Source organism: Lactuca serriola, chromosome 3 (assembly GCF_051521515.1).
Source record: "Lactuca serriola cultivar US96UC23 chromosome 3, Lser_US96UC23_V15, whole genome shotgun sequence".
NCBI classification, from domain to species: Eukaryota; Viridiplantae; Streptophyta; class Magnoliopsida; order Asterales; family Asteraceae; genus Lactuca; species Lactuca serriola.
This window is the reverse complement of record NC_136410.1, coordinates 211,012,716-211,038,084: the sequence shown is the minus strand read 5'-3', so window position 1 is coordinate 211,038,084 and position 25,369 is coordinate 211,012,716. Positions and strand designations below refer to the sequence as shown.

The 25,369-nt window shown below is 33.0% G+C and overlaps 1 protein-coding gene across 1 annotated transcript; it reads left to right on the top strand.

The window, feature by feature from the left end:
- The first annotated feature begins 23,325 nt into the window (after nt 1-23,325).
- On the top strand, nt 23,326-24,788 carry LOC145094793 (uncharacterized). The gene is made up of 4 exons (XM_079032834.1): nt 23,326-23,574; nt 23,668-23,726; nt 23,845-23,905; nt 24,325-24,788. Exons 1-4 carry the CDS (start codon nt 23,472-23,474, stop codon nt 24,507-24,509), a joined length of 408 nt encoding a protein of 135 aa, XP_078888960.1. The 5' UTR covers nt 23,326-23,471; the 3' UTR covers nt 24,510-24,788.
- The last annotated feature ends 581 nt before the right edge of the window (nt 24,789-25,369 follow it).

The window sequence follows — 25,369 nt, the reverse complement described above, 5'->3', positions numbered from 1 at the left end:
TGCTGCTAGCTACAGCCGGACCTGCAGGTCTGCGGGTGCCAAACGTCATTCCGTTATTACGACCATTCATTATGTCGTTGTTACCAGTCAATAGTACGGTACAATTTATCACATTATACCTTAATATAAATCCGGTTTAAGGTAGTTAGTACAGCAGTAGTTCCTATAATACAAAACTACAGTACTACAATGATTTACCCATTACATATTTTTAGTGATAACCTCACTTAAACATTAATGTACAAACTATATTGGTTAAATGATAGTTACATTTGGTAAATTACACACTTTTACAACAAACGAGTATACAAAACAGTTAAGCCTTGGTAGAAGGCTACTTTAATAGAAAATATAGGTTTTTTTGAGAAATTCAAACTTTTACAAACACTTACTTACATTTTACAAACATATACTTGAGACAGGTTCAAACGTTTTTGATAACAAACATTGACACTAAAATACTTATGAACTCACCATCTTAATGCTGATAAACTCTTTCAAAATAACTTGTATTCTCAAGTCATCAGTAGACAGGTACCGATGCCAGCTTTTGAGAAGATGGAGCGCATCCAAGACTCATCTTATTATTTTGATTTACATTATTTTGGTGTCTATAACTGTACAAAATACGCTTGTATTGAAATTATATATTTAATGCAATGGATGATGTTGTTTGCTTATTTACATTTACTGTGTTGTGATACTTTACATGACGTCCTCCGCCCCAGAACGTTTCCGTCGTTCTTGGTTTTGGGGTGTGACTAATTCACTAAGTGTAATTGCTTTGCTGCTTAAGATTAGACTTCAAATTTATATAATTCATACAAATTCATTTTTTTTGTAAGTTACCTTACATATTAAGATTTATATCTAACATTGGCCTTCATCATTGTTAGTAGGGGAAAATGACTTGCTAAGGTAATTAACTTTTCGGTATGTTCCAATTCTATCAGAATGAAATCACGAATTCCAATTCTGTTGGAATGGAATATGAATATTTTCTCACTGATTTATGCATTGGATTTGTTTCCACAAAAACAGTTGATGCTTGAAGAATGGACCATGAAATTGAAAGTGACCCTTAGCAACATTATTATTCTTTTAGAATGTATTAGTGTCTTTGTTAGATTTTGATGTTTTTTTCCCCATTTAAAAGTTTTTTTAGTTTTATTCTTTAATAATAAATGTAATTCTTAACAATTGTTACCCGTATTCTATAAGAATTAATGTAATTTTTGTTTTTATTGTTCAATTGATGGTTCAAGAATTTGTTATTCTACAAGAAGTACTTAAAGTCATTATCAAGAAATAGGTTCAAGAATATTTTTATTATTTATTGTTCAAGAATATTTTTATTTTTGAGTAAATAATTAAATAAATAAACAAATTCTGTCAAAATTTCCAATTAGGAGAATTATCATCCATACAATCAGATTTTTAAAATTAATAGAATCTATTTTCCCTTAAAATATGCAATTTTCCTTAAAATATGCAAATTTCCTTTATTAAATCTATATTAACTGACTAAAATACCTTTCTAGTTAAATTAGATGGTATTTTTCAATTATATTTAATTCAATAATATGTAATAATCACTTTCTTAAAATAAGTAAAATGATTGGCTCACAATCATTCATACAGTAATACATATATATATATATATATATATATATCCACTAGGTTAAAACCCGTGGAACCCACGAGTGTTAATTTTAAACAAAATAAAAAAAATTGATTATATAATAAAATAATATACCATTAATTTAAAAAACTTATGAATTGTAATCTTATAATTTTTTAATAACTTTGTAATTTGTAAGTATTTAATTACACATATAAATCCTCATATTTTATAAAAGTCATGAATTTGTATAATGCAACATATTATCAGTTTTGGAGGTTTTTTTTATAGTAGATAAGTGGAAGTTGTGACGCACTCACAAGACAAGCACGTAGGTTGTAAAAAAAACATTTATTGTTATTATACTCTTATTTTTGATGCATGATTTTTAGGAAAAAAAATGTTTTGTCGACTAAAACGTCACTTTTTCCATTGTAAAAAAAACATTTATTGTTATTATACTCTTATTTTTGATGCATGATTTTTAGGAAAAAAAATGTTTTGTCGACTAAAACGTCACTTTTTCCATTGTAACTTACACTCCAATAAATCTTCAAATTCAATATCTCAATCACTCCTCATTTTCATTCCACGATAGAGAAAAAAACATTCATTCATAATTCGAAATCGCAATGACTAGTAAAATATTTGCAACAATTTTTTTTATTAATTTACAAATATAATATTGGTATTGGGCAACAAATGAGCATAAGGGAACAAATGGGATAAAATGTAAATAATGTTGAAATAATAAAATACATGTAAGAAATATAAAAGGATGATTTTTGACAAACGAATCAAAGTAGATTGCTATTTATTGCATGATTTGATCTAGTATTTTTTTATCCTTACTTTTCTTATTTTTTTTACTGTTGGTATAGGGGTAACAAATGACATAATTTGTAAATAAGACTGAAAATTAGAAAATATATGTAGGAAGTATAAAATGACGATTTTGATAAACCAACAAAAATACATTACTATTTCTTGTCTGATTTGACTTAGTACTTTTTTTTTCACTGTTGGCATAGGGGCAACAAAATGGGATAAAAAGTAAATAAGGCGGAAATAAGAATATATAATAATGAGTGTCTTATTACTTATAGATATAAAGCCCGAATATAAGTACCGAAACATAAATACAAAGCATATTTATCAACATAGGTGCTAATCCACTTTCTGATGTTTCTTGTCATATTTTGAACCTTTAAATTGGTAAACTACTTTCTAATGTTGTTTAAATAACAGTTGTTTCTCCTCGGGTTCAAATATCCAAATTAGCAAAAAAAAAGTACATGATATAATAAATAGTTGAAAGGAAATTAGTTTTCCCATGATTTAAAGGTACAATGCCATATTTGGAAGGATTTTTTTTAAGGCACAATGGGTAAATAAGAAAAACACCAAAAGTACATTGTTATAACAATGTGGTCATTTCTTTCGTAACAGGGACCAAAATCATTAAGAAAACTACAAAATAATGACTAAAAGTGAAATTCAATTTATTTAGCAACCAAAAATACGAAATGGTTATGAGTATAAATTTTCTTGAATTTCACTTGGAGATGGGAAGAAATGATCTTTCTAAACATCATAAGTTTAGTAGTTGTTTTTTACCCGTTATGTCCTCTATGAATAAAATGTCTAAATAGGTAATGATCTAATCCGGATAAAAAGTTCTATATATGAGGTTTATTTTATTTTTTCTAAAATTTAATATCCCATCAGAATAGTCTAAATGACCATTGTACTTTTACAATCCAACAATTTTCACATATTTCATCAATAATAACAATATGAATCAATTTTAACGTGAAAATGATTGAGATGAAAAAAAGGAGCAAATTATGTAAATATAAGTTATTTTATCCGTATGAAGTAAAAAAAACTATATAATCATATATTTATCCTGATTAAATGCTTAATCTTTTAATTCAAGATTAGAATAATAAAAATGTGTTTTTTTGGTAAAAATATTGAAGATATCTTACCCTATCTCTAATAGTGTACGCAATAAAAATGCTTTGACACACGAGCTTTGTGAAGCTAAAAGATAAAAATAGAGACTTAATTTCTTAATGTTGTAAACAAAATTATACACCGACATCTACCTCTCGCATCCTTTTACAAGATGATAAGACCCAAATTTTAGGTGGAACTCATTTTTTTGGAGACAAATAAATAAATTCTAACCAAAAACCTTATAATAACCTTTAAACCCAAAAGAAAAAATGGTCAACAAATGACAATTTTACCCTTAATTAAAAAAGTACACATACTCTTAAAACTAACAACAATTACATGTTTATGATCATAAACAACATACTCATTATATTCATGCTCAGTTTCTACCAGACAACCAATACATCTCCTAAAACAAAAGAGTGCGATGGAACCCAAACACATGTTATGCTCATTACTGAATTTGAACTATTACACCCAAGATTCTATATAATCCAAGAAACACGAAAATGATATTTACTAAGAAAAAAACCCATCAAATTAACAAATTAACAATAAAAATGGAGAAACACACGAATAACCCCGTCAGAGTATAAAGTAAAAAAGTGTAAAGCGGCAGCAGATTATGTTCCGTTAAGAAACATGTAACCATGCATGTTCAGCTATCAACAACATGTATGATAATTTTTAAATGATCGATTTTCCATAACAAGCAATTATGTATGAAAATATAATAGACACAAAATGTCACAACTAGAAAATTTTATGCCTTACTTATGTCAACTATGAATCAAAAACATGAAAGCATGCATGATGCCTACTCTATGACAACAAAATTTCAATCAAACACCTCATACAAGCATTGCAAATAGTCAACAAGCAATTGGAAACCCTAGAAGTTCTTATTTAAGTCCATTTTGGACTAGGACTTCCTTATTGGGTCCAATGGACCAATAAGCTTCCAATTTGACTATCTTGGGCTTAGAACTCTTAAATGGACTCTAATTGGATTCACTTCCATTTATTTCAATATTTTGGACCATATTGGGCCTAGAGTGAAATAAATTATTTAAATGGACCATATTGGGCCATAATTAACTTAATTTAGCCCTAATAGGTTATAAAAATCATATTTATATTTATTTGGGCCAAAAATCACTTAATATAACCATGAAATAAGCTTAAGCATACAAGGCCCAATCCTTTTCTCTTTCGCTCTCCATTCTCGGCCAAGCCCAAATAAAAGGGAGAGTTGACTTTTAAGATTTGCCACCTCATTTTTACATGGAGGTCTTCCATGTAATATCTCATGCTTCTATACAACCATCACCTCACACACTCTCTCTTCTCTCCTCTCCTTCTTCCTCTCGGCCGAACCCAAACACACACACCCTCACTTCACTCAAAAATCCTCTCAAGAAACTCTCTCATTTCTTCACCAAGTTTTCGAGATTAGGAAGCTTTTCAAGGATATTCTCCACAAAAACTCATCATCTAAGGTAAGATATTTCTTAGATCCATAATCTAGCTACTTCTTTTCATCAAAAATCATCTCTTAATCCATTCAAGTTCATGATCTTGCACCTTAGAAGCATCTAAGTTCGAGATTCATCTAAGGAACTTGATAGGGCCGAAAATAGCACCAAACTTCTCCAAATCTTCTTCAAAACCGATCCACAACTCAAGGTGAGTTTCATACCCCTTCTTTTCGGTTTTTATGAGTTTTTATGGTGAAGAATACAAGTAAATGTGTAGATCTATTTGTAAATGTATGCTATGTGTGATTTGATGCATGTTTGTGTGTGATATCATGTGTTGTGATGAGAATGTTATCCAAAAAGTATGTAAAAACCGAGATCTAAAACATAAGGAAGGAAATAAACATAACTTAAACTATTTTACCCTAATCAAGTCAAGAAAAATAACTCATATGGTTAGGATGAACATGCTTGAACATAAAACCCATTTTTGGGCTTAAATTGTTAAAAATACAAAACTAAGGGCCCAAACCGACAAATTATAGTTTCCGGAGGGTCAAAAGAGTCCAAACAGTTTCTATAATAATTTTTCTGAAACAAAACGTTTTTGAAGGTGTAACGACCGAAAAATACAACCAATTTTAAATTTTTCAAAAACAGCTCGATTTCATTAAATCTTTACAAAAAGGTTTTCAATACAAAACACTTAACGTATTCCCAGAATCACATTACTACAAAATCATGAGGAGTGGTACGATCACGCCTTCGCCTTGCCACGATCTCCTGAAGAACCTGAAAAACATAAGACCACAACTGTAAGCCCGAAAGCTTAGTGAGATATCCCCAAAATACCAACCACAAATACGCCCTTCCAGGCCACGACCTTCCGGTCCAAAACATATTGCCTTCCGGCCTAGAACATATTGCCTTCCGGCCCATAAAATATAAAGCATACATAACATAACAGAACATAGAACAGCCATGCATACTGGGTCACACTCTAGTCCAAGCAACCGTGAAAGGATAAGATCCCGCTGCTCCAATCTCCGACACGAACTCCTCCACTGAACACCAAAACACTCAATTCTATAAATACCCTTAATTACCAAAATACCCCTGAAAGACAACTGGTCAACCCTTAGACAAGGTCAAGGTCAACCCCTGACTGACTCTACTCGCCGAGTCAACCCGATGACTCGCCGAGTCCCCGTACTCAGAACTTCCCTCAACTCGCAACTTAACTCGCCGAGTCACCCCGAGACTCGTCGAGTCCAACAACTCTGAGTCCACTCGTCCATAACTCACCGAGTCATCCCTTGACTCGCCGGTTCTCGACTCAACCAGAAAATATTGGGACTCTTCGACAAGACTCACCGAGTCCAAGAACAGACTCTCCGAGTCTAAGGCTATCTTCAACCTACTCACCGAGTTGTTCATACAACTCGCCAAGTTCCAGGCCATCTTCATCCAACTCGCTGAGTTGTTCTTCCAACTCATCGAGTTCTAGCTCATCTTCAAGGAACTCGTCGAGTACACCCATGTGACGCACCGAGTACCACCGGTCTGAATCCATACAGAAGCATTCTAGGCCATGCAATTCATCCAAAACATAGATCTAGCCTCCTACAACTCATCCATCACGTAATGTGGCAAACTTTATGTGAATCCAAAGAGATCTATGCATTTTGCACATTAGGGCTAAGGTTTGGGACATGATAGTTTCATCCAACACTCAAGACAGGGACTTTCATGCATTCCAACTCTTCTCCATTCCAGATCTGAGGTAGCAACCTCAGATCTAACCTCTAAACTCCAATACATCCAAAGATATGATCTCTAATACCCCAAAATGATGCATCTAGGAAATGGCAGCTAAAAAACGAGATATTACCTCAAAAGAACGCCCCAACTGCAATGTAACTCAATTCCAAGCAAAGCCCCTTGCTCCAAGCCTCTTCTTCTCTAAGATCTCTTCAACCACCACCTCTCCAAGCTCCAATTTGCTCAACAATGGGGTTTCTCCACGAAATTAGGGTTTCTGGGACTCAAGGGGTGATAAAGAGGCTGGGAAGGAAACATAATGTTCTTTATATATGGCTCAACCCCGAGAATTAGGGTTTTCTCCACTCAGCGCCTACTCGCCGAGTCCATCTCATTGACTTGCCGAGTCGGTTACTTAACATGCGACTAAATCGCGACTCTACTCGCCGAGTCCATCCATGGACTCGCCGAGTCACTCTTTCCCAATTTACTCTTTTAGCCCTTCAACTCTACTCTTGATATTTTGGGATGTTACAGAAGGACTAAAAATGTAAATTTTACACTTAATGGGCTAAACTTGGGCTTTTCGGCCCAATAAGCCTCAATATGCGAGATTTTTAAGTTTGAGGGGCTGAAAAGGAAGTTTTCTATAAAACAGGGGATTTAAAGTGTATTAAAACCATTTCAAAGGTCAAAAATGTTTTTCAAATTCAAAAAGGATAAAAAATGTAAAAATTTAATATTTTGGGCCAAAATTGTAAAAGTTGCGAAAATGGGGGTTCTAACCGAGAAAACTTCATTCTGGAAGGACTTCAGCTGTTTAAAAAGCAAATTTGGGCTAAAAATGTCTTTTCAACAAGTTATGATACTAAAGTGTCAAGAAAAATGGTTTAAGGATTAAAATGGAAATTCTTTTATATAAATGACTAAAAGTGTTAACTTTATAAAAGAAGGGTTGTCAAAAGGTAAAATTCTTACTTTTAAACAAACAAATCCCTTAAGACAAAATACGAGATCCACGACTACCAGCGAAACGTAATAACAAATACACTTTCAACAACCAATATCGTTACCAAACGAATTGATTCAGTCTCGAATCAATAACTGTTGGATTAGTGTCTAAGTCCATAACTATTTTGGTATGTTCTTGACCCGATGGTGCATGGTCCTTTTGGGTTGCCTTCACCAAAGCAACTTGATAGGATGAATTATGGAGAGAAAGGATTAAATATGATTTATTAATATATTATGGGAATAATATATTAAAGGAGAAATCATATTGTTTAATTAATATTAGTCAATAATTAATTGGTAATTAATTTTGTGACTAAAAGAGATTAATTAAACTTAAGGGACTGAAATTGTAATTATAAGATAATTGCAATTTGGGCCATGGATTGTCTTGAATCAAGGGGTGGACGAATTCTAATGGGAAACCCATAAGGAAATCATCCAAGGGCTTGATTAAAGGAGTCCATGGGTTGCTTAGGGCTTAGGCAACCAAATTAGGGTTTCCTTGTTAGATAACCCTAATAGCCTCACTATATATAGAACCCTTAAGGCTCAAAAACGCAGGGAACTTCTCTTCTAGGGTTAGAACATGTTTTGGGCAGCCTCCATCCTCTCTCCTCTTCATCCTCTTGCTTATGGTGTTTGTGAACCATTAGAGGAGTGACACTTGTGACTCTAAGCCTTCCAAAGTCAATACAAGGAGATTTGGGATTGTTATTGCTACATAACAATCAAGGTAACATTATAAACCTATTCTCATGTTAATATGATTACTTGAATGCTAGAATTAGGGTTTATAGTCTTGGATAACTTGCATGTATCAGAGCCTAGACTAGTTTCAATTGTATTGATGCGTTACATGTTCAAAAAGTTCGATTTTTGATGTTTTGGAGGCTGGACTCGCCGAGTCCATAGTTGAACTCGCCGAGTCCATGCAGACTCGACGAGTCAACTCGTCAGATGGAGTATATCTCAGGATTTCTTGCTGTTTTTGCGTTGGGATAGTTACCTTATCATATTAGATCAATATAAATCCGATTTTATGATATATTTGACTATATTCTTGATCTAATTGAAGATATTTATCAATTAATAAGATAATTGTTTCGTTATGTGATAATTGATTAATTATTTTGACTAAATTGATAAATTGTTTTTCAAGAAATAATTAAATAAATCAAATATGGATAATTATGTGATTAATTGTTAATTTAGATTATTTGTTATTTGATCCTTGTTGTTATGAAAAGTTTCATATTTTCCCCTTAGGTTTTATAGTTTAAATTTGAACCCAAAAGTTTTGTTGTTTTGAAATTTAAATAGTTAAAACCCTAATGTTTTGAAAAAAGGTTTCAAAACTTGCCCTCAATTTTTGGAATTTAAAATTTTGGATTAATAGTTTAATTTGATGTATATTTAAATTCTAAACCCTAATGTTTTGAAATGTTTCAAAACTTGCCCTGAAGTTTTGGAATTTAAAAGTTGATTAAAAGTTTAACTAGGAATGTTAAATTCTAAAACTCTAGTATTGTTTTGAAAAAGTTCAAATCACACCCTTATGGTTTTATTAATTAATTAAGGTGTATAATTAAAAGAAGTTTAATAAATCCATAAAAGTTTAGGTTTACAATTTAATTGAATTAAAGGTATAATTGTTAAATTTAACCACATAGTATTTTAAAAGTGTTAAAATACACCCTATACTATATATAACATTAAAAGTCTAACACTATGTATATGTATGAGTAAAAGTCAGTCTTACCGTTAGTAGGCCTCATTCACAAAACTGGTCTATAAGGGGTGTTTAAGGAAATTGCCTATAAAATGGCGATTGAATGGGTATCCACTCTTACCCACCGCACTCTTGAGTAGTGGAGGGTTGTTAGCCGAACGGGTAGGATAGGACGAAACATTCCATTATAAGTATAATGAAATATAAAAGTAACTAAATGTTTTACAAATCCCCAATCTTAGTTACTTAGGCAAAGTGAATTGATGCAATTCCATGAAATTACACTTTGTGCCCTTGCAAAGACGTTAGTGGAGCGTGTGTGGTTTACCGGCACACTAAATGGTTCTAAGCAAAGGTAGCAAAGGGTGACTCAATGTTTGTCATATTATGGTGGAGCGTGTGTTGTTTACCGGCACATCAAATAGGTGACCGTAACATGTGAGGGCACCATGTCAGTTTGCATGGTTATTCACACCCGCTTTGTGATCCTCGGCATCCCAGTCACAAACAAGAGGGGCATATCGAGATTTAAACATGCCATTGAAAGTTCAATGAATCTCAAAGGATCTAGGAGTTTTCATAGATTTAAAAAACTTAAATTTTCTTTTTCGTTTTGATGGTGGAAAATTAGTGAATCGTCATTCACTTACCTTCAAATGTTCTGCAATTAGGGTTACGACATCCCTCTCCCGACTTGTGGAATATTGTGTTGGGTCCTAGCCTTAGTATTTCATTTGGGTGATTTACTAAGGACTCAATCTATCAACTAACTTGAATTCGTTTTCTCCCGTTTTGTAGATGTCAAAGTTCGACAACTATGGTCTTCCCAAATCCCATAGAACAAGCATTCCACATGAAGATGATATTCCACGATTCGATCGAGGAACAAGAAATCATGCTTCACTTCCTCTTCCTCCTCCAATTATTCTCCCTAACTCACAAGTTCGAAGGCTTGAAAAGTTCAAGATCACTCAAGCCCTTTTGGCAAGTAAACATAAAGAAGGAAAGTCAGTGTGTGCGCACGTCCTAGGGATGAAGTCACACATTGATAGGTTAAGAATGATGGGATCTGTTGTCTGTGAGGAGATGGCTGTTGATTGGGTTCTTCAGTCACTTCCTAACTCGTATAGTGAGTTCGTAAGAGAGTACTATATCATGAACCACGACGTGACCCTTATAGATCTCACGTATATGCTTATTGCTGCTGAATCTGCAATGGTTTGGCGCAATAGAAAAGCAAAGTTGATTGGTGAATCTGCCTTCAAAACCTCTATGGATATAGACGATGGCAATGAAAGACATGCTATGATCGAAAAGTTTGATCATAAGAAAAAGGCAATGTCTGAAGTAGTTCCATGTCCTGTTCCAAAGGAGTCAATTTGCTTTTATTGCCAAGAGAAGGGGCATTGGAGACGAAGCTGCCATGTTTACCTAAGAGATCTAAGAGATGGGAGAGTCAAAACGTATGGATCTGCTTTAGGTAAAATTCATTGACTAACTCTTTTAAGCTCCTATTCTAGATTCTTAATACATAATGTGATAAGATTACAATTAATGTTTTGTAGGATCGAAGAAAAGAGAGAAAGCTTAAGGGAAGAAGTGAGCAGAATCTAACCGTGAAGAAATGGATTTCGATCGCATTACTTGAAGATTAGATTCTTGAGCTACTACTTAGAGTTAGAATTAGATTGCTAAGAAATATGTATTGGCATACTTTTTCAATGAATTGCATGGTAAGGACAAATTTTTTCCGCAATAAAATAAATTTTGATTTTATATTATTTATTTATCCTTGCAATGGCGTGTATGAAAAATTGATGTTTGAATGTTTCTATTATTAGTAATAATGGATTTGATTCTTAATTGTGGAAATGTCGAAAACTTACCAAATAGGGAGAGTTTCTCATCGCCCAAGTTTCAATTGGATAGAAACTTGGAATTATGCAACATGGTTGCACGATGAATGAGAAATTTCATATTTGGAAATTAGACTAAATCATTGATAAAGTGTCAAGTGAAGGACTAGGAGATCGAGTACACAAAGTTGATTGGTGAATCTGCCTTCAAAACCTCTATGGATATAGACGATGGAAACGAAAGACATGCTATGATCGAAAAGTTTGATCATAAGAAAAAGGCAATGTCTGAAGTAGTTCCATGTCCTGTTCCAAAGGAGTCAATTTGCTTTTATTGCCAAGAGAAGGGGCATTGGAGACGAAGCTGCCATGTTTACCTAAGAGATCTAAGAGATGGGAGAGTCAAAACGTATGGATCTGCTTTAGGTAAAATTCATTGACTAACTCTTTTAAGCTCCTATTCTAGATTCTTAATACATAATGTGATAAGATTACAATCAATGTTTTGTAGGATCGAAGAAAAGAGAGAAAGCTTAAGGGAAGAAGTGAGCAGAATCTAACCGTGAAGATTTCGATCGCATTACTTGAAGATTAGATTCTTGAGCTACTACTTAGAGTTAGAATTAGATTGCTAAGAAATATGTATTGGCATACTTTTTCAATGAATTGCATTGTAAGGACAAATTTTTTCCGCAATAAAATAAATTTTGATTTTATATTATTTATTTATCCTTGCAATGGCGTGTATGAAAAATTGATGTTTGAATGTTTCTATTATTAGTAATAATGGATTTGATTCTTAATTGTGGAAATGTCGAAAACTTACCAAATAGGGAGAGTTTCTCATCGCCCAAGTTTCAATTGGATAGAAACTTGGAATCATGCAACATGGTTGCACGATGAATGAGAAATTTCATATTTGGAAATTAGACTAAATCATTGATAAAGTGTCAAGTGAAGGACTAGGAGATCGAGTACACAAAGTTGCGTATTGATCAAGTCCACCATAAGAGTAACAAAATATTCGTCATAATTTACTAAAAGTTTAGTAAATATGATTATACTTATATGATTAAGTGTAATTTTGAATTGATTGAAAATGTTTAAATCAATAGCAGAACGAATAAGAAGAATCAAGTAGGCAGAAAGATAAAAGTTTCTCCATTCTAAGAAGAAGGGAGAGTACCTTTTATGCTTTATGATAGGTCTTAATGATTAACAACCATATCTCAATTGATCCTCTAAGTGAGTCTTAGTACAATTGTATGTTTATGAAGAGGAATCAAGGATTGAAGAAATGGTTAAATCAAGAAGTCAATCATACTTCGTTCCAAAACAAGTCTTAGAGTTAAGATTGTGAAATTGAGTGATAAGTATTATGAAGGTTTATAACATTCATCAAATAAGGAAAGTTGTGATGTCTTGGAAAAAGACCAACTAGGACCAATTTATGAAGTGTCTTGATAAAAGCTACACTAACTCTTGAATATTTGTTTGTCAAGAAATGGTTATTGACAAGAGAATCTTATATGTCAAGGAGTCAGTGGGAGTGTTAATGGTCTTGAAAGGTTTCAAGAACAAATCAAATAAACCTTATCGATCATCACTAGCACACGAGTTGAGGTTTACAACCTATTGTGTTGACATTATTTTTTTCTGTGTTGTGCCAATTAAGTTAATTATGCATGTGAGTTCTATGAGTTCTCATTTTGAATACATAAAAGGCAAGGCACCTTAATCAATGAAAGGTACATTGATAGGAAAGGGTGAGCTGCTTAAATCCTTGGAAGACACGGTGGGCAGCTGTGCTACCATAAGACAAGAAATCAAGATTAAGAAAGTTCAGTCCATATGAGTTTGAATTTGTCGTAAACTTTGGTTTTAACAAATTTACATGGATAGGAACACATACACTGTTTAAATCTAAGTGTCATAAGATTTCCTCCTTCATGAAAATGATTGTGAGGAAATGCTTTCACTAAGAAAGATTTTAAGAAGATAGTGATTGTAAAATTGCGTTCTCGAATTCGATCATGGTTACGGTATCCCTTTCCATGATTTGAGTTGTGAGGTTTGGCAATTAGTCTTAATTGTTTAGACACACATATGAACTATCTAAGGCAAAGGTGTATAAGTTCAAGAAGCCTCGATAAAATATTATCAAAGCACTAAGTATTAGAAACATGAACTTAAGAAATTCAATAAGTATTGTTTTTCTGAAAGTTAAACTGTTTCTGAATACATGTCAAAGCTAGTGGGAGCATAAGTGTTATGTTTTATAATAATCATCGTGATAGTGGGAGCATAAATGTTATGATTGTATGATTATTAAGGCACGTATTGCAAGTTGGCAATATTAATTATAGAAAACAAGAGTCATACTTTGCAAAGTTGTACGAGTTAAAAGGTTGTTTTGCTATAATTAAGGGAGAGAATATTATGCTTCATTTCAAATCTAAAGGCTTAGGTTGTGGAATGTTAATAAAATTTAGTCAAAGGTACATAGTGTGTTCTTAAAATTTCGATTATGATTACGGCATTCCTCTTCACAATTCGAATTTTGAGAACATAGCGAATAAAACATCATGCATCGTGTCCCATACGCTTCGAGTATAGGATCGATTGCAAATGCTTTAATATTTGACCATTCTAAAATTTTCCAAATATCTAGCACATTTAGAGGGAAAAGGGACTAGAATCGGTTTTGACTAAAATAATTAAACAACTATCAAAGGACAGTCCAAAGTTCGACGAGGATTGGTTGCTTGTGAGTAGTTGGAAGCATGGTATTGAATGGACCATATCGACATTATTGTGAATAGAAAAGATTCTATTAAGAATGAGTTGTCATATGGAAAATATGAAAATGTTTCCATATTGGATGGACCATATCGACATTATTATGAATAGATAAGATTCTATTAAGAATAAGTTATCATATGGAAAATATGGAAATGTATCTATATTGGGAATTGAATATTGAAAATCTATGTCTAGATTAGAAACTTCTATGCAAAAGGATGTTCAAAGGAATGTACTTTGAGTGAGAGACATCATATCTAAGGAATTGTCTTGTAACAATCTCTGTTAGAGGACTTTGTAATATCATTGGCAATAGTCTTTGTGACTTTGGTGCAGCGACATTACGAAAGTATCATTGCATAAAATTGTTAGAATCTAGCATATTTTATAAGTAACAAGAATTTGATATTCTTACACTTATGAAAAAAGGATTTGGAGTTGTGAAATGAGAATGATTGGAAATGTGTTCAATTTGATCTATTTCACAAAAGTAAGGACCGTAGGTAAACATTGTGTGCATGCTAAGAGCATGGGACAAGTGTAATAATTCAAGTAAGAAGTTGATTACCCGAAATGACAAATAATGAGTAATCGATATGGTGATAAATAAAAGGTGTTTTATTTATACTCAAAGGTTTGAGGCCATATGAGATTAGTATTATTCTTGTGTTTCACTTTGCATGTTTTGACTTCCTGAATAATTTAATTGGTTAAGAATAGTCAAATTATTCGAACGGGCCACAGTCATTCATATGTTGGAAGTAGATATGAATGAAGACTGTCATGAATTGGTGTGTGGATTGTCTATAAGAGTATTATACATAAGCAAATGTTTGCTGCAACGTTCATGAGTGCTTACGAATATGATTTGAGCATTGGATTAAAACCACACTCACTTAGATCACTCCATGAATTGTATCACGAGTGATTGGTGAGACGATAACATCTTATATTCTTGAAACCGAGATGTGTGAGTTGTATCTTGCAAATCGGTTGCACATTTATAATATGTAAACGCACCAGTAACTTGGTGTTATAAAACATATTGTTGTGTGTGATTCGGTGAGTGAGTGCAAGCAAGTATTGTATCAAAGTTTATCCATTCCTTTTATCCAAAGTAGGATAAAAGCGATATCTTTGGGCCCCTCGATGGTTTAGTGATGACAAACGTAAATGCTCGGCCGGGCTAGGGCTAATTTGATTTGTTCAATTAGTCTGTCGTCATAAATCGGGAATCGAGATATAGTACAAAGAGAATGATTTGAAATCATATCTCATATGATATCTAGAATGGAGGAATATATGATCCCTTATCTAAGGACACGTGTATCTGATAGGATCAGAGTTGACAGCGGCTTTGGAAAGCTACGAATGCAGATCAGGATCTGAAGTCATACGCATAATAGTTATTAGACTTATCCAAGTGGGAGACTGTTGGATTAGTGTCTAAGTCCATAACTATTTTGGTATGTACTTGACCCGATGGTGCATGGTCCTTTTGGGTTGCCTTCACCAAAGCAACTTGATAGGATGAATTATGGAGAGAAAGGATTAAATATGATTTCTTAATATATTATGGGAATAATATATTAAAGGAGAAATCATATTGTTTAATTAATATTAGTCAATAATTAATTGGTAATTAATTTTGTGACTAAAAGAGATTAATTAAACTTAAGGGACTGAAATTGTAATTATATGATAATTGCAATTTGGGCAATGGATTGTCTTGAATCAAGGGGTGGACGAATTCTAATGGGAAACCCATAAGGAAATCGTCCAAGGGCTTGATTAAAGGAGTCCATGGGTTGCTTAGGGCTTAAGCAACCAAATTAGGGTTTCCTTGTTAGATAACCCTAATAGCCTCACTATATATAGAACCCTTAAGGCTCAAAAAAACGTGGGGAACTTCTCTTCTAGGGTTAGAACACGTTTTGGGCAGCCTCCATCCTCTCTCCTCTTCATCCTCTTGCTTATGGTGTTTGTGAACCATTAGAGGAGTGACACTTGTGACTCTAAGCCTTCCAAAGTCAATACAAGGAGATTTGGGATTGTTATTGCTACATAACAATCAAGGTAACATTATAAACCTATTCTCATGTTAATATGATTACTTGAATGCTAGAATTAGGGTTTATAGTCTTGGATAACTTGCATGTACAATAAAGAAACCTAGATCCAAGCATTAGGGTTTGTATGAGCACATAGGATGTCTTATGACCAAAACCCATCAATAATAAAACCAAAAATCAATAAACCGTAGTACTTCAATAAACATGCGATAACTACGAGAAGTCAATATTCAATCTTTGGGCTTGAAAGTTTCAAATCGTGCTTGTTGGGCCTTGCTAGCCCAATAACATGATCATAGGGCCCGAAGGGGGACGCGCTTACATATTAATGGGCCTTCTATGACCTAATTCCATGTAAAAGGACTTTCAATAGCACTATTGTGCTGTTGGGCCCCAAGGGTCCATTAGTACTGCTAGCGAAGTCGTGAAGTCAAATGCGAGTCGGGCCAAGTGCCTTTCGCATTCCCGATAACCTTGAATGACTTATGGAAATAAAGGAGGCTTCTTACCCTCCATTCTCCTCGGTTGTGGGGCTATGAGAAACCGAGTAAGCAGATTCGTGACATTAAACAAGAGAAGTCAGGGTGGTTGGATTATGTGAGTAGTATGGACGACGCCTCAAGGATCGTTCATAATTTGTAGTTATAAACTAGTCATTTTCAAAAATGCGTGATTGTAACAACTCACGACCCTTAATTAATCCAATGTCACCTGGGTAATCAAAAACAATCGTCGTATAGGTATAACCCTAAACAAGTCATGTAATTTACGCATCGGGAAAACATCGGGTTTTCCCAGGGAGTTCAACATTTTAACCTATGTGATGTATACAAAGTTCAACAATTATTCATCTTTTCAAAATCGACAAGCACATTTACGGATCTTCACACTTTTTTTACAAATACTCTTTTCAGAAAATATCGGATTTTCTAGGTTTGCAATCTTCACAAAAATCATTTTTCCATAACATTACTTATGGACTCACCAACATTTCATATGTTGATCGTTTTCAAAATAACTTGTATTCTCAGGTAACAGGTAAACAAAAGAATATGTATCAAGTTATATCATGGTGTTTTGCTTAGATTAATGATCAAACGGTTTATGTTATGGAATTGTAATGTTTAAAACAATGTACTGAATGTAAACAATATCAGTTGTAATATTTCAATGCATGGTCATGAATGATGTTATGATTCATGTATAATCATTGTGATGATATTCAATTAAGTCACAAGAGCCCTCGGACGTTTCCGCCGTCTGGTTCGGAGGTGTGACACAAAAGTAAACTGAGATAGGAGATACATATAGAGTTTAATATAGTTATTGTTCCTAAAACTATTCAAATTTCTAAAACCAATTATGTATGAAATGCCAAACAAAAATTTGTACGAACACCAAATAAATAAAACACACTTTCATTTCATTTATAATTAGGTCAACAAAATGCTAACATAATGTGTAAGAAACCTAAGAGGGTTTCCAGGTGAGTATTCATCTAGGAAAAGCTTAGGAAGAAATAAATTCTTGGCATCTAAAAAAATTAAAAGAACTTTGAAAAGTTAACAATTGCTACCAAGCTGAACAACAGAAACAAACGTTCATTTGGGAAGATACCTGATAGAGTAAAAAATTATTTAATTAGGCACAAAATTGCAAAAAAAAATCATGTTGGAGTTCCCTTTATTAAATAAGCTAAATGATATAGTTATTAAAGCTACAATGTCTAGTGATGTCACTATTTGGTTTAACAATACATTTCGTTTGTAGTTACCTTTTCTACTATAATTGAAGTCAATAAAAAAATAAGAAATTTCCATGAAAATGAGTGTACAAACTGTTACTTTCCTATTAAAGATGCTGAACTGCTGATGTTATCTCCATCAAAAACATTAGAACCTTTTGTATATAAAGACAGTGATATAAGGTGGATAGTGGGTGTTTCCTTTCTCGAGTTGTTCTCTTTTGGTGAATAGTTATCCTTTGGTGAGCTTTCACAACTATGTGCATAATATGCCTAAACTCACTCTCATACTGTATATACAAAGCAACAACAACAACTGCTAACTATATCAACAATCGATTTTTTGGTTAGTTAAGAACCAATATAGGGAATGGGCTTTACTTACATAAGAGATAAACATTTTCAAATAAAAAGTAACAACATCTCCTTGATCCATGACAGACCGTCCACTCGAATCCTGAACAAAATCCAAAAAATATATCAAATTGGTAAGAAAACATGTTAATCTCATATCCAATCCTTTATCTCAATGTCTTAGAAGAGCCTCCAACGAACTGTGATGTATTTTAAAAGAATATGGCTAATTGGATACTATATGTCCAAGTATCTAGTCATTATAAAAGCCCATGCATACCCAACTCAAACGTTTCATGGACCTGCAACATACAAATGATACAAAATCAGGCTCCCAAACTTAAATGTAAGACATCAGCTAAATTAATTAAATTATACAAACCTAATGCAGATACGTATCAAAACCAAGTATCTATTTGTTCAAAAAACTCCCTTAATCACCCATGGCTAAAAGTTTTTTCAAAGCATAGGAGCTGAAGGTCTTTAAAAACCAACAGGAAATCCATGGCAGCATGGCTTCTGAAAAACCGTTAAATCCCCACTTCACTCAGATCTAGTGAATTGCTATCAATTAGCCAATAGTAAGAGGAGTTTATTAACATAAGGGAAATCATAATTTATCATCACCTTGAGCTTGAGTAGCAGATGAAAATACATTTTATAGATATCTTTATAGCCTAAAGAAAATCAAGAAACCAAACTAATCGTAACTACACTAACCATTTTCTTTCAAGCATTTCATCAAGCATGTGGTGTGCATCTTCAAACCTACCAACTTAATCGTGACTACATTTATCAGGACTTGAAATGAATGTCAATTAGAAGGTTTTCCTATGATCTTCATGAACAATAAAGTTATATCCACTATAAATTAGAAGTATAATTACCTTACATTGGCAACCCTCCTCGTTCTCCCATTTCCCTCTCTGTTCCTTCTACTAGCAACCCTCACCCCTGTCGATGACCCTCATGTTCCAGTCACGATCTCCTTCTCCACAACCAAAATCACAGAAACTCAAAATCGAATCAATCCAGCTCACTCATGAAGGTCGCTTCTTGGAAATACCCTCCCCAAAATCGAAGCAGGAGTCGACTTTTGGAAATACCCTTTTCAAAATACACCCAAACTTAAAATGATTTATTCCATAATAGTTGTTGGTGATACATCAAACAATCTTAATCTAACATAAAAATGGAGCTATTATAGAAGAAGAAGAAGAAGAAGAAGAAGAAGAGAGACAAAGACATTACCACAGAGAGTCGATTAATCCAATGGAAGATCAGAAGTAGCGGAACCTGTCGATTACGGAACCAAAAAAGGCATGGAATCAGCTCATAGTATTCCAAGATAACCCTTCACATCAAAACATACCTGAAAGAGAGAGGTGGTGAAGGAGGGAGAGAGAGAAGAAAAGAAAAAACCAAAATTGAAGCTTACTTGTACACTCATTTGTTGTCAAAGAATAAGGATGCAAAGAAAAAGAGAAGAAGGAGAAAGAGAAATAAACCAGATGAAAATGTGGAGGCGGTGGAGCTTGGTGGTGGTCGATTCAATATTGTAAAGCCTAAATCCAGAGAAAGTTTGTGAGGATTAGGGTTTAGATCAACAGATTTCGAGTGACCTCTTCCTGATTTAATAGGATTATGCTTGATGATCGGTTAAAGATTATATGATTGGCTGATATTATGGGATTGATTGCAATGAGAATTGAAGAATACACTGAGTTCTACAACATTTGAGCGGAATGACTGCATAAGAGCAAAGAAGGAATTACACATAGATGATTTGAGCGGGAAAAGTCAAGACCGAGGAACTAAGGTAATGCAACTTGGCAGGTAATATACTGTTTTATTAGAAGAGAAGATATATATATATATATATATATATATATATATATATATATATATATATATATGTTGATGTTAGGTTAGGTTTTATTAAATATTGTTTTTTGGGGAGATTATCTACTTACATTTTTTCATAATAAAAATTAATTTGAAAGTACATTCATATTTCTTGTGTTAAACATTTTTTTTCAACATAACGCATCATCTCAAACGTTAGATGGCATGGGAGGCCTCATTTCTAAGTCTTTATGTCATGTTGCACAACCCTATTTGTAATTTATTCTAACGCTTTCTCACTTTTTTTTAAAGGATTTATCTTTTCTATAATAGTTTATAAATTTTATTATTCTGACATCTAGTTTCGTGAAAGTTTATAGTATGCATCGAACACTTTATGACAATGTTTACTAATCAAAATGGTGCATGCAACGGTTATGTAGAGCAATCAACACAAACATTGAGGCCATTTCTTAGAAAACATGTACATCTCATCACTTTCATCAAGGGTATTTTAGTCTTTTTTGATGTCGATATTCTAACTCCTCTCTTTGCTACTATGTTTTGAAGGACATTTTTTCACTATCTTTCCAACTCTAAAGTGGAGCAAGCTACTATAGAAGAGCTTTTTTAGCTTTCAAAAATTGAAAGGAATAATCTTGGAAAGACACATGTTATTAAGTACAATCTAGGAAACATACTTTTATGTCTTATAAGACATTAATCGATTGGGTTGAATGTTGGTCTCGAAGGTGTTCATGAGGAGAATTGTACATATGGTATTAGGAATACGGTTTTTTTTTTTTACTTTTCGAAACATAATATTTGGTTTGCTATTTTTTTAAAGCTTCAAACTTTTATTGAATATAGACTATGGAACATAACGAGTTGTGAATAAAGCTCATTCATAAGCTAGTTTTAAAAAGTGCATTTGAAGAACAAGTTTACAATTAACGATTAAATCCGCTAAAGAAACTGAAATTTGGTGACTTATTTCACACTTTTATTACATCAAATCACAGTCAACTGATTTCTTCGGATAATTTGTTTTGAGGTCGGTTCTATTTTTCCTTGCTGATGAGAATCAGGAACCAGTAACTCTTCATTCGTAAAAAGTTAACTTTATGAAAACAATGATTTATTTGTATTATTTATGGTTGGTTTGTTCTTTAGAAGAAGCTTGATTGTGGGTGGAATTGTAACGTGTTTTATCATGGATCACATGAACACTATCATTACCAATGGTTTTTAAGGAATGAATTTTAGCTTACGAAAAGCTACTTTTATTTTTTATTGTAACCAAACTACCCATGCATACTGTTATTATAGTTACAAAAAATGATTTTAAAAATTTTGGACCAAACTGACATTGTATATCGTTTTTTTGCCCTTATTTATTTTTCATACAATTCCCTTGATTTGCAATGATTTTCTAGCAAACTTTTTCAATATCAGTTCTCCTAATAACACTTAATGGAAAAAAAACCATGTCCCTAAGCAAAATTCTCCAAAGAACACTTAATGGGAAAAAAAATGTTCGTAAGCAAAATGCAGGTGTCTAAGATTTCAAATTTACTCTAATATACAGTTGGAGAAATGTTAAAAATGAAGGAAGAATTTGGTTATATAACTGTGTAGAAAGTGAAAAACTGCATTACTGTATCCATCTTTCTGAAGATAGATGTTCATTGAACAAGAAATCATTAATTTATCAACATATACATAGTACTCTTTTGTAACATTCAATCTTTTTTTGATGCATCAATGTACCACCTTTCGATTCAGTATATATAAAAAAACCATTTTGCTTTAAACTCATGATAGTTCAAACTCATGCCAATAGCATGGGTGGCCTTTATCTAGTTTTCATTTATTTTAAATTTTAAATTTAAAATTCAAATAAAGATTTCGTTTAATCATTCGTATTTAACATTTTAACTTCTATAACATACGAGTTTCACAAAAATTATTTAACTAAATGGAAGAAACTTTAGAAAATTAATTTTGTATATGACATTACTTAAATATGGCATTTTGTTGTTTTTGTACTTCCGTAAGCTCACTTGCATCCATTTAGATATAAACAATAAAAGACCAATTAAATAATATCATAGAAGGGTTAAAATGGGGACACTTAATGGGAAAAAAAAACATGTCCCTAAGCAAAATGCAGGTGTCTAAGATTTCAAATTTATTCTAATATACAGTTGGAGAAATGTTAAAAATGAAGGAAGAATTTGGTTATATAACTGTGTAGAAAGTGAAAAACTGCATTACTGTATCCATCTTTCTGAAGATAGATGTTCATTGAACAAGAAATCATTAATGTATCAACATATACATAGTACTCTTTTGTAACATTCAATCTTTTTTTGATGCATCAGTGTACCACCTTTCGATTCAGTATATAAAAAAAATCATTTTGCTTTAAACTCCTATAGTTCAAACTCATGCCAATAGCACGGGTGACATTTATCTAGTTTTCATTTATTTTAAATTTTAAATTTTAAATTCAAATAAAGATTTCGCTTAATCCTTCGTATTTAACATTTTAACTTCTATAACATACAAGTTTCACAAAAAGTATTTAACTAAATGGAAGAAACTTTAGAAAATTAATTTTGTATATGTCATTACTTAAATATGGCATTTTGTTGTTTTTGTACTTCCGTAAGCTCACTTGCATCCATTCAGATATAAACAATAAAAGACCAATTAAAAAATATCATAGAAGGCTTAAAATGGGGACACGAAGAAACAAGTACAAAATATCGAACCCAAGGAATGGAACATAATGAGCTGGTTAGCATTATTTGTTTATGCAAAACTACAAAAGTTCGTAATTAATTAATTATACGAACTTCTAAAATATTTCTAATAATTTGATATGTATGCGATGGAGATGTCGGTTTAAAAATTGAATAAAAAAAAAAGGAATACCCGCAGCCCTTCAAAGAAATGTGGTGACAAAATAGCCCAAATTCCTCCATTGTGAATTGAAGCCTCCTTTCCATAAACTACTTTTGTTTTGGAACTCTCTACTTTGTGCTTCGCGTATCCCCCACCCCCACCCCCTCCCAATGTGTGTCTGTATATATATACCACACCGAGAATCTTACCCCTACTTCGTTATATTTGTAAAGGAATCGATAAAGGAAAATTTCCTAGAAGACATTTAGTACAGCTATAGGGTAGTACAATAGTTTGGTAAAGAGCAAGTTAAGGAGATTATCATGTTAGCTAGAGTAACCATATTGTGTGTCATTCTCTCACTTCTACTGGCCGTTAATGCTGCTGCTCTCCACCCTCATCAGCTTCAAGCTTCCAATGACTTTGGTATATGATTACATCTCTCTCTCTCTCTCTCTCTCTCTCTCTCTCTCTCTCTCTCTCCATGGTACTTATCCAATACTTACATTTTCTACGCAGGCAATGAGCACCAGCATCATCATTCTGCACTACCAAGAAAGTTAATGGTCAATAGAAAGGTAAATTTTAAACCCTAGCAGAAGATAACTTGACAAGTTAATTTATAGAGTCTAAATCCCATAATTTTTGTGGTTGCTAAAGTACATTTGAGTTCAGCACGTTTTTTTCATCGATCAGGTTAACGGTTATGAGGCTAAGGATTTGGCGGCTTCCAAGGAACAAAATAAACCTTCTTCAGGTATTCCGGAGTTTGGTCTTATAAATGTACTTTTTTCTTTAGTATTTGGTTGATCTTCAATATTTGCAAGGTTGATCGCTAATCATAAACAAAAAAAAAAAAAAAAAAAAAAAAAATGCATTGTGCGGTGTTCATCTGAAAGGAATTTAGAATCGTTGCCTAAATCTTTCAAGGAGGCCTATGAGGAACTTTTCCAATCAGTTAATTAATGACCTAATGGGGGCTAATAATTATTATGGATAGTCATACAATCACTATCTCGATAGTTTGTTTCATCGTACGTAGTTTATTTTTACTGTTGCGATCTAGTTGAACAACAATATAGACTCCTACGTCTTGGAATTCAACTCATCTATTATCTATACAAAGACGTCTGTATCTCTGGTAACATATGGTATGTGACATTTGTGTGTATACAGGTGAATTACACAAGATCTTAGTAGAAGTGGATGTGATCGTGCATGTAGCAAAAGGGACACGGCAAGAATGGATAGAAGGATCAGATACGACTCACGAGTTTTTTACTATGGATTATTCGCACGTGAGAAGGCGATGGCCCATTCATAACAAGTCTTCTCTTAAGACAATCATCAATTCTCCATGACACATCGACTTTTCAATTATAAACAAAAGTACTGTAGGAGATATGTATTTAGAGATTAATGAATTAGCTCGCTAGACTAGAAGGAAGGAAGGAATGTGTGGAAATTTTTGTCTTAAAGCTCAGTAATGGCCGACATAGAGGGGAGCAAAACCCTATGTTTTGTGACGAACAAGGACCCCTACTTATAGTTTTTATGTATATTCATTCCCTTTGTTCCCCTTTTAAACCTAATGGTTTTTTAATTTTTGTTTAACTCGATAGAATATAAATATACTATCTTAGAGGCGGACAAAGTTTCTTGTTACGGGAACTTTGTTGTTCACATAGAAGATGATGGCGACAAAAGCTTGAATTTTAATATCCATTTCTAAGATGTTAAATACAAACTTGTTTTACCAACATATCCGGGGAGGAGTGAGTATTATATTTTTTCGTGGACGACAACAATTTTATTAAAATAATAAAATTCGCTTTGAACTATTAAGGTAGTATTTTTCCATATTTTACAGCTAGCGTATAATGCACTAACATAATTATAAATACAATGTACAACATACAATTGGGTCTATTTATGTTGGACTGACAGTTCCATTATACAGAATAATAGTACAAACATAACGAGAACAATACTCAAATTGGATCTGAACTCCATGAAAAGCAAATAGGGAAGACCTTTCGTGAAAATATCAGTGTATTAAAGAGTGGAAGGAACATGTAATACTTGAATCTCTCAAGTGGTAACATTATCACGAACAAAATGGATATCAATCTCGATATGTTTCGTGCATTTGTGTTGAATTAAATTGGTCGAAAAGTAGAATGTGCTGACATTGTCACTATAAACAATAATAGCTTTTGAT